At 49.4% G+C, this 10,668-nt stretch overlaps 1 protein-coding gene across 1 annotated transcript in view; it reads left to right on the top strand.

Moving 5' to 3' along the window:
- The first annotated feature begins 6,554 nt into the window (after nt 1-6,554).
- The window catches only part of LOC147006437 (uncharacterized), a 65,821-nt gene continuing 61,707 nt past the window's right edge, over nt 6,555-10,668 (top strand). Inside the window, exon 1 of the mRNA XM_085868790.1 lies at nt 6,555-6,775. Coding sequence (XP_085724916.1) covers nt 6,565-6,775 — 211 coding nt within the window. The 5' untranslated portion in view covers nt 6,555-6,564. The remainder of the gene's footprint in view (nt 6,776-10,668) is intronic.

Here is a 10,668-nt window from a genome sequence, read left to right as displayed (position 1 = left end):
AGGCCAAGCAATATTTGGGGGGGTCACCCCCCGAAATGGCCGCCCCAAATACCCTAAAAGTTCACGAAAAAGTTCAACCCCGAATTTTTCTGTTAATTTACCCCCTACTAGTGTGGGCCCGTAGGTGCGTGCCTGTAGGTGCGTGCCCGTAGGTGTGTGCCAGTATGTGCAGCTTCGTTCCTTCGCTCTCGTAAACGATGACTGGATTGGGGCATTCTTTCAATTAGATCGGACCAACCGTATCATAAATGGCCATAACTTGGGAAACACCTGGGAAACATACTCAGGTCCCCAGCGTCAATTGTGACGTCATATCAAACGAAGAAGAAGAAGAATTGTGACGCCCCCTCTCTCTCTCGCCCCCCTCTCTTTCCCCCCTCTCTTGCACACCCCTCTCTCCCCCCTAGTCTCGACCCTCCTCTCTCCCCACTCCTCTCTTGCCCCCACTCTCACCCCCCTCTCCCATCCCCCTCTCTCGCCCCTCCTCTCCCCCCTCTCTTGAATTGTGACGCCCCTCTCTCTCTCTTATTTATTTATTTTTTATTATTTCTTTTGCACGATTGAAACTTGCCAGGAATATTGCTGGGGACCCGCGGATGTGCCTTTTCAAGGTTTGATATTAATCGGATAAGCAGTTCCCAAGTAACGGCCATCTGTCGACCAGTGACAAGACACGGTGATATGACGTCACGAATGACGTCACAATTAATGTTTATTTATTTATTTATATTATTTTTATTTTTTTTCACGATTGACGGTCCGATCTGATTGAAACTTGCCAGCAATATTGCTGGGGACCCGCGGATGTGCCTTTTCGAGGTTTGATATTAATCGGACGAGCGGTTCCCAAGTTACGGCCATTTATCTGTCGACCAATATCTGCGAGAGAGCGGGACGGGAGAGGGGGGGATGAGAGTAGGGGCGAGAGAGGGGGTAGAGAGAGGGGGGCGAGAGAGAGGGGGCGAGAGAGGGGGGGATGAGAGTGGGGGGCGAGAGAGAGGGGGCGAGAGAGGGCTGCACATACTGGCACTCACCTACGGGCACTCACCTATGGGCACGCACCTACGGGCCCGCACCTACGGGCCCGCACTAGTAATAATAATAATAATAATAATAGCACAATAATTGGCAGTAATAAAAAGAATAACGTGATACAATGACCAATGTCTGTCAACCAATAACAACCTATACATTCTGTCAACCAATAATGACCAATAACGTCTGTCAACCAATGACAGGACACGGTGCTATGACGTCACGAATGACTTCACAATTAATGTTTTTTTTTACACGATTGACGTCACAATTCTTCTTCTTCGTTTGGTATGATGTCAAAATCGACGTTGGGGACCTGAGTATGTGCATTTTTAAGGTTTGATGTCGTTCTTCATCCGTTTCGGCTGTTTCCCAAGTGTTTCCCAAGGTTTGAAAGCTGTTTTTTTTTCCCAAGGTTTGAATTAATTGTTCAGATTATTAATTAATCCAAAGGTTTGAATTTTCCCAAGGGAAACAGCTGTTTCCCAAGGGTTTGAAAGCTGTTTTTTTCCCAAGGTTTGAATTAATTGTTGTGCTTTGTAGACATTTGTGAATACATTTACAGAGAGAGGGGCGAGAGAGGAGGGGGGAGAGAGAAGGGGGAAAGAGGGGGGGAGAGAGGAGGGGAGAGGGGGAGAGAGGGGGAAAGAGATGAGGACGAGAGAGGGGGCAAGAGAGGGGGCGAGAGAGGGGGGAGAGAGGGGTGTGAGAGAGAGAGAAGGCGTCACAATTCAAGAGAGGGGGAGAGAGGAGGATGGCGAGAGAGGGGGGGTGAGAGTGGGGTGGGGGTGAGAGTGGGGGCGAGAGTGAGGGGCGAGCGAGAGGGGCGAGAGAGGAAGGGGGAGAGAGGAGGGGCGAGACTTGGGGGGAGAGAGGGGGAGGCGAGAGAGAGGGGGCGTCACAATTCTTCTTCTTCGTTTGATATGACGTCACAATTGACGCTGGGGACCTGAGTATGTTTCCCAGGTGTTTCGCAAGTTATGGCCATTTATGACACGGTTGGTCCGATCTAATTGAAAAATTGCCCCAATCCAGTCGTCGTTTACGAGAGCGAAGGAACGAAGCTGCACATACTGGCATGCACCTACGGGCACGCACCTACGGGTCCGCACCTCAGGGCCCGCACTAGTAAGTTTAATGTAATGATGTTAGTATGATAGGTAATATAGAGGTTAGAGGATGGTGGATGTCTCTCTGACTCATTCAAACACATGTCGGATAAGAATGTTGATTGTGACATAAAAGCTCGCCAGGGAGTGAACGTGAGTGAGCGACAACGAGCGTCAGAGAGTGTCTGTTGAGTGTTTGTAGTTTACAACTGCTTGTGACAAGATCCCTTACCGGCCAATTCCGTATCTGAGAGAGTCGTTTGAGGACTCGTTATACTCGTTAGACTCGAGGTGCACTGTGGACCCGGATATTACATGAGCCACGGCATTATCAAAAATTATACACTTCATATAATTACCAGCAGACTGCAAGCAATTCCTCGGATGCATTCGACGTGCACACAATGAGATGGTTACCAAGGTGACAATGAGATGCCAGCTCCCAGATGCCAAAAAAACAACATTTTAACTCGAAATTTGATATTGGGTAATTCCAAGTCGAACTTTCAACTTCGCTTTGGGCGTGAAGCGTGGGGGGTTTGCGATGGCGTGCCATCGACCTTGCTCGAGTTATCGTGTTGAAATGAGATGCTTCGATGAATTGTTGCCATGGCAAAAATAACTGTCAGTGACGTCATAGATAGATGTATTGTGATACACAAGAGCATTAGCAAACTGGAGGGGCACTCTTCGACGTCGTGACCTCACCAAAGATGCCTCCGCCCACATTATTACATCATTATACAGACTTGTACCAAGTTTGATTTAAATCCCTTAAAGTTTAAATTTAAATCAAAATATTAAATGATTCTGGATGCCAGACCATGCATCTGATCAGGTTGAAATTTAAAACATACCGTATATTCCCCATCACGACTCGATCATAATGCTGAGGTTTCACGTCGATTGATGAAAGAACGTCGATTTCAAGAGAAATAATTTTTTTTTAAGATTTTCATTCAATCCAATGTGGCTGCCAAACCATGTGACCTATTAACTATTTGTGAACACCCTGGTCCCAAGGCTTGGGGAACATGTGGGTGAAGTTTCCCCTAGATCTGTCAAGCAGTTCTGTGGAATAGTATTCTTACGTTTGAGGGGGGGGGGTATGCATTCAAAGGGTAATTAGGATGTTTAATTAGGTACGCCATGCTGTTCGAGTTTACCAGGATGTCGATGTAATAAGTAGCAATTCAGTGGTGATAAGTTGTCTAGTAAATGTTCATTTCTTCAAGGGGGAAATGATAAATGTCACGTAATTAGATAGGGACACGGGATAGGGTAAGTGTGTCTGCGTAAACCCCTTTTGGTATTCTCTGAAGACTGGCCGTGACGTCACAGGACAGTGCAGCGGATGGCTCCGCCCCGTGATCACGATTGGCAGAAGGCGATGGCGGTGGGCCAATAAACGGCTCGATTGGGAGTGACGAGGACGAAGGATAAAAAGGTTCTGTTCGGGGTCAAAAAGGAAGAGGAAGAAGATTACAACCAAAAGATCGTGTTTTTTTGGTGTGGTTCCCTGTGGCGGCAGAGAGCGTCCTTGTTGTTGTGCTGAATCGATCGTGTTCTTGATCGTGTCTTGGAGCCTTGCCGAGCCTCGTGCCTCACCTTGGTTGGCTCTGGGGTTCTGCTGACTCGGAGTACGGGGTCGAACGGCGGGCGAACTGCCTCCCTCTCCTGCTCGCAACTTGGCGCCAGAACTGGTTCCCTGGCGGCTGTGAGCGGACTTGGGCCAAGACCAGGAGGTCGACAGCACCACGGTTTCTCCTGCCCCCCCTGACGAGAGCAAGGCCAGCTCGTCCGACGCCGATCCAGGGACAGTTGCGTCCACACCACGGTCCAGCCTGCCCACCAGAAATAGCTACGTTTTGTGTGTGTGTGTGTGTGTGTGTGTGTGTGCTTGGCGCCTTCGAGGGATTGAGAACTGTATATTCATTGGAATTGTCTGTGTTTTTCCCCACGCCCGATCCCACACCATCCCGTCGAATCGCCCCGGATCCCTCTTCTTGCCGAGTCTTGTTATTTCTGGTAATAATAAAAACAAATAAACATCATCAACTCAGTGAAAAGTGACTCGTGCCACCTTCCTCGTCCCGTTTGCGGTAGAGCGATTAGAACCGCTATGTTTGGGTTATAAACAAATAAACCGCCTCCATCGTTTCGGCTCATTCTACGTTAGCGGGACTGTTCAAGTCCCGTGGACGTCACAGTATTTTAAAAGGTTTATTCTTCTAAAAAAATCAGAACTGACAAACCATCTGACCTATGACGTCATAGATGGAGAACTTTTTGTTCCTCATGGATAGGCGATCATACCTGTGAAGTTTCGCCTCGATCTGTTCGACCGTTTCAGAGAAGAGTATTTTGAAGGTTTTTATATTAAAAACAATATGACTGCCGAACCATGTGACTGATGACATCATCAATGTTTTCCCCCACACAATTTCGTCAAAGATGACCCTCAAAATTTCTCATACTGATCGGATAAAGCGTTCGACATATGCAATTATGACGTCACAACGAAGCCACCGATGACATCATCATTAATAAAAAAAATCACACGAGTTTCCCAAGGGGGGTACTGCACATGTACCAAGTTTAAATTTTTTCCATGCGGCGGTTTCGGGGTTACAGAGGTCCAACGTTTATTACTTTTTTCCAACACGGCTGCAACACCACGTGATCTATGATGTCATAATAAGATTCTGTGATTTTTCTTGCTGAATCGGCTTCGCTGTCCGTTGGGTTGTTGTGTTTGTATGGTGATGGTGTGTGGATGGTGGTGTATGGTTTGATGTTTGATGTATGGTTTGTATGGTTTGATGTATGGTTTGTATGGTATTAGTCCGAGCCGGTGTGTAGGTTCCACGTATCGTGGTACACAGATAGTGGTGTGTGAATAGTGATGGCGTGTTGATGGGAGTTGTAGGTGTGTATTGTGTTGTGTGGATGATGTGTGAGTTCTGGTGGTGTCAGAGGTTGTGTATATATGGTGCTGTGTGTGTGTGTGTGTGTGTGTGTGTGTGTGTGTGTGTGTGTGTGTGTGTGTGTGTGTGTGTGTGTGTGTGTGTGTGTGTGTGTGTGTGTGTCTGTGTGTGTTAGGTATGTGGTTGGTGGTGATTGATATATGTGGTTAAATATTTCATTGTCCGCCAATGGTTCATAGACAAGGAGCGAGGGGACATGGGATATGACTGTAAAACACCACCAACAAACACACCGTACAGGGAATATTTCCTTGTGGGTTGGGAACAGCGGTTACACCACGATGATCACCGGGGTGTGCGTGCATCCCGCAGCCCGAGTGCATCTCCGTGCACGGAGTCCGAGCCGGCGTGAACATCAGGAATTCTTGTTGGGAGCTCCATTGTTTGGAGCATGGGATCCAGTGTGTGGCCCAGTGTGTGGTCCAGTGTGTGGCCCATCATGATGGCCCAGTGTGTGGCCCAGCGTGATGGCCCAACATGATGGCCCAGTGTGTGGCCCAGTGTGTGGTCCAGTGTGTGGCCTATCATGATGGCCCAGTGTGTGGCCCAGCGTGATGGCCCAGCATGATGGCCCAGTGTGTGGCCCAGCATGATGGCCCATCATGATGGCCCAGTGTCCCTCGGGGTTCTGTTTGTCGTTCCCTCGGGTTTTCTCTTCATCTTCGTTGACGTTCAGTATTTAAAACGGATCGAGTATGAACAACCATAGGTTGGCAACCATTGCGCAAGCTTGGAGGACCTAATGTCCTTCTGTGTTGAAGTTCCTTGTGAGGGAACTTGTCATTCGTACTCCTTCCCTCATTCCTTCTCCCACCCTCACTCCCTGTCTTTCCTTCCTCTCCTCACCCTCCCGTTTCCTCTCTCCTTCCTCTCCTCACCCTCCCGTTCCCTCTCTCCTCCATCCTTTCCCCCATTTTCCTATTCCCTATTTATTTAATTCCATGTCCTCTCTTTTCCCGTTTTCTCCCGTCATAAACCCCCATCTACCCCCTTCAGGTTATTTCACTCTTATTGGGGTTTATTCAAGTTTTAGGGTTCATACCCCATCACTGATGTCCCCACGTTGTCAGTTCCCGATGACGTCCGTTAGACCCGCTGTCTGGACGAGCTAATTGGGACTCGGTTAAAGATGATTTTCTCGGTTAAACATTATTAATTTAAAGCTTCAAAGCGTGAAGCTGATTTTTCTGGAGAGTTCCCACTCCACCCCTTCCCTTAATCTCATCAAATGACCCCACAGCCTGCACTGTTGAGGAGATCGCAGACGAGGTGTTCGGGGCTTGTGGAGGGGCGGGGTTAAGGGGAGGGAAGAGAGAGGGGCGGGGTTAAGGGGAGGGGAAGAGAAAGGGGCGGGGTTTCCTGTCGCGGATTGATATCAAAACGCGGAGGGCGGGGTCAGGGCGGGGTCAGGGCGGACGAGCGCGCGAGAGGGAATGAGCGGATTTGCCTTGGCGGACGGAGCCGTGTGGTGCTTTAACGAAGGCGTCCAAGAGAGACGTTTACGATGGAACGGTCATGCAGACACCTGGGACATCGCCATGAAGATCGTGGGCGCTGAGAGAGCTCGTTACGGTCAGACTTGTCCGAAACCGATGTCTGTTCTTGTCCGCATGTTCCTCCTCCTCATCGTGTGGTGTTCAAACAGTAAGTGAGTTGAATTGAAGACCCTTGTTCACTATTTCACGCTTGGTTGGTCTCATCATCGCACGTACATGACCGGATCCTCCACAGAACCAAAAGGCTTACCCTTTGTCTGACGTGCAGGGACAAGCCATGGACAAAATTCAAAGCAGAGAACATAATGTAGACTCTGTATTGTATTTTGTACATGGCTTGTCCCTGCATCATCACCTGCATCGTTTGGAATGTTTTATTGATTTAGAATGTTTGTCCGCACAGAATATATGATGGGGAATGTCTATTGTGAATATGTTAATATGACACCACCGAACATGTACTGTGGTTGGCAATGATCACAAAATGGCGGCCTCAGTACAAAATGGCGGCCTCTGTACAAAATGGCGGCCTCTGTACAAAATGGCAGCCTCAGTACAAAATGGCGGCCTCTGTACAAAATGGCAGCCTCTGTACAAAATGGCAGCCTCAGTACAAAATGGCGGCCTCTGTACAAAATGGCAGCCTCTGAACAAAATGGTGGCCTCAGTACAAAATGGCGGCCTCTGTACAAAATGGCAGCCTCTGTACAAAATGGCGGCCTCAGTACAAAATGGCGGCCTCTGTACAAAATGGCAGCCTCTGTACAAAATGGCGGCCTCTGTACAAAATGGCAGCCTCTGTACAAAATGGCAGCCTCTGTACAAAATGGCGGCCTCTGTACAAAATGGCGGCCTCTGTACAAAATGGCAGCCTCAGTACAAAATGGCGGCCTCTGTACAAAATGGCGGCCTCTGTACAAAATGGCAGCCTCAGTACAAAATGGCAGCCTCCGTACAAAATGGCAGCCTCTGTACAAAATGGCGGCCTCAGTACAAAATGGCGGCCGCATGATTGATCAGGCCTTCACACTCGTGAGTGAACTTTGAGCGACTGAGATTGCCAACCAATGGGCGAATGGCAAACCACCTTTTAACAAATAATAAAATCATTTTTAAAATGTTCAAAAAGGTTGTTGGGATGTTACTCCAAAAAATGTACATTTTTCTCAACATTGTGGAGAAAAGTGACAATTCACGTCTCCAATGGAATTTTCCATAACGGGCGTGTGGGTGGAACGTCTCCAATGGAATGTTCCATAACGGGCGTGTGGGCGGAACATCTCCAATGGAATTTTCCATAACGGGCGTGTGGGCGGAACGTCTCCAATGGAATTTTCCATGACGGGCATGTGGGCGGAACGTCTCCAATGGAATTTTCCATGACGGGCGTCTGGGCGGAACGTCTCCAATGGAATTTTCCATTACGGGCGTGTGGGCGGAACGTCTCCAATGGAATTTTCCATGACGGGCGTGTGGGTGGAACGTCTCCAATGGAATTTTCCATGACGGGCATCTGGGCGGAATGTCTCCAATGGAATTTTCCATTACAGGCGTGTGGGCGGAACGTCTCCAATGGAATTTTCCATAACGGGCATGTGGGCGGAACGTCTCCAATGGAATTTTCCATGACGGGCGTGTGAGCAGAATGTCTCCAATGGAATTTTCCAAGACGGGTGTGTGGGGCGTGGGCGGAAAGTCTCCAATGGAATTTTCCATAACGGGCGTGTGGGCGGAACGTCTCCAATGGAATTTTCCATGACGGGCGTGTGGGCGGAACGTCTCCAATGGAATTTTCCATGACGGGTGTGTGGGCATAACGTCTCCAATGGAATTTTTCATAACGGGCGTGTGGGCGGAACGTGTCCAATGGAATTTTACATCACGGGCGTGTGGATGGAACGTCTCCAATGGAATTTTATATCACTGGCGTGTGGGCGGAACGTCTCCAATGGAATTTTCCATAACGGGCGTGTGGGCGGAACGTCTCCAATGGAATTTTCCGGAACGTCTCCAATGGAATTTTCCATAACGGGCGTATGGGCGGAACGTCTCCAATGGAATTTTCCATAACGGGTGTGTGGGTGGAACGTCTCCAATGGAATTTTCCATGACGGGCGTGTGGGCAGAATGTCTCCAATGGAATTTTCGATGACGGGCGTGTGGGCGGAACGTCTCCAATGGAATTTTCCATAATGGGCTTGTGGGTGGAACGTCTCGAATGGAATTTCCCATAACGGGCGTGTGGGCGGAACGTCTCCAATGGACTTTTCCATAACGGGTCTCCAATGGAATTTTCCATAACGGGCGTGTGGGCGGAACATTTTTCATAACGGGCGTATGGGCGGAACGTCTCCAATGGAATTTTCCATCTCGGGCGTGTGGGCGGAACGTCTCCAATGGAATTTTCCATGACGGGCGTGTGGGCGGAACGTCTCCAATGGAATTTTCCATGACGGGCGTGTGGGCAGAATGTCTCCAATGGAATTTTCCATGACGGGCGTGTGGGCGGAACGTCTCCAATGGAATTTTCCATGACGGGCGTGTGGGCGGAACGTCTCCAATGGAATTTTCCATAACGGGCGTGTGGGCAGAACGTTTCCAATGGAATTTTCCATAACGGGCGTGTGGGCGGAACGTCTCCAATGGAATTTTCCATGACGGGCATGTGGGCGGAACGTCTCCAATGGAATTTTCCATGACGGGCGTCTGGGCGGAACGTCTCCAATGGAATTTTCCATTACGGGCGTGTGGGCGGAACGTCTCCAATGGAATTTTCCATGACGGGCGTGTGGGTGGAACGTCTCCAATGGAATTTTCCATGACGGGCGTCTGGGCGGAACGTCTCCAATGGAATTTTCCATGACGGGCGTCTGGGCGGAACGTCTCCAATGGAATTTTCCATGATGGGCATCTGGGCGGAACGTCTCCAATGGAATTTTCCATAACGGGCGTGTGGGCGGAACGTCTCCAATGGAATTTTACATCACGGGCGTGTGGACGGAACGTCTCCAATGGAATTTTCCATAACAGGCGTGTGGGCGGAATGTCTCCAATGGAATTTTCCATTACAGGCATGTGGGCGGAACGTCTCCAATGGAATTTTCCATGACGGGCGTGTGGGCAGAATGTCTCCAATGGAATTTTCCATGACGGGCGTGTGGGCGGAACGTCTCCAATGGAATTTTCCATAATGGGCTTGTGGGTGGAACGTCTCGAATGGAATTTCCCATAACGGGCGTGTGGGCGGAACGTCTCCAATGGACTTTTCCATAACGGGTCTCCAATGGAATTTTCCAGAACGGGCGTGTGGGCGGAACATTTTTCATAACGGGCGTATGGGCGGAACGTCTCCAATGGAATTTTCCATCTCGGGCGTGTGGGCGGAACGTCTCCAATGGAATTTTCCATGACCGTCGTGTGGGCGGAATGTCTCCAATGGAATTTTCCATCTCGGGCGTGTGGGCGGAACGTCTCCAATGGAATTTTTCTTGACGGGCGTGTGGGCAGAATGTCTCCAATGGAATTTTCCATGACGGGCGTGTGGGCGGAACGTCTCCAATGGAATTTTCCATGACGGGCATGTGGGTGGAATGTCTCCAATGGACGTTTCCATAACGGGTGTGTGGGCGGAATGTCTCCAATGGAATTTTACATCACGGGCGTGTGGGCGGAACGTCTCCAATGGAATTTTCCGGAACGTCTCCAACGGAATTTTTCATAACGGGCATGTGGGCGGAATGTCTCCAATGGAATTTTCCTTGACGGGCGTGTGGGCAGAATGTCTCCAATGGAATTTTCCATAATGGGCTTGTGGGTGGAACATCTCGAATGGAATTTTCCATAACGGGCGTGTGGGTGGAACGTCTCCAATGGACTTTTCCATAACGGGTCTCCAATGGAATTTTCCATAACGGGCGTGTGGGCGGAACATTTTTCATAACGGGCGTATGGGCGGAACGTCTCCAATGGAATTTTCCATCTTGGGCGTGTGGGCAGAACGTTTCCAATGGAATTTTCCATGACGGGCGTGTGGGCGTGGCT

This window comes from Eptatretus burgeri, unplaced genomic scaffold, assembly GCF_056783735.1.
Source record: "Eptatretus burgeri isolate ZD-2024b unplaced genomic scaffold, Ebu_testis_v1 Ebu_testis_scaffold_3175, whole genome shotgun sequence".
Taxonomy (NCBI): Eukaryota; Metazoa; Chordata; class Myxini; order Myxiniformes; family Myxinidae; genus Eptatretus; species Eptatretus burgeri.
The sequence above is the reverse complement of the archived record's forward strand: the minus strand, read 5'-3'. Positions and strand labels throughout refer to the sequence as shown.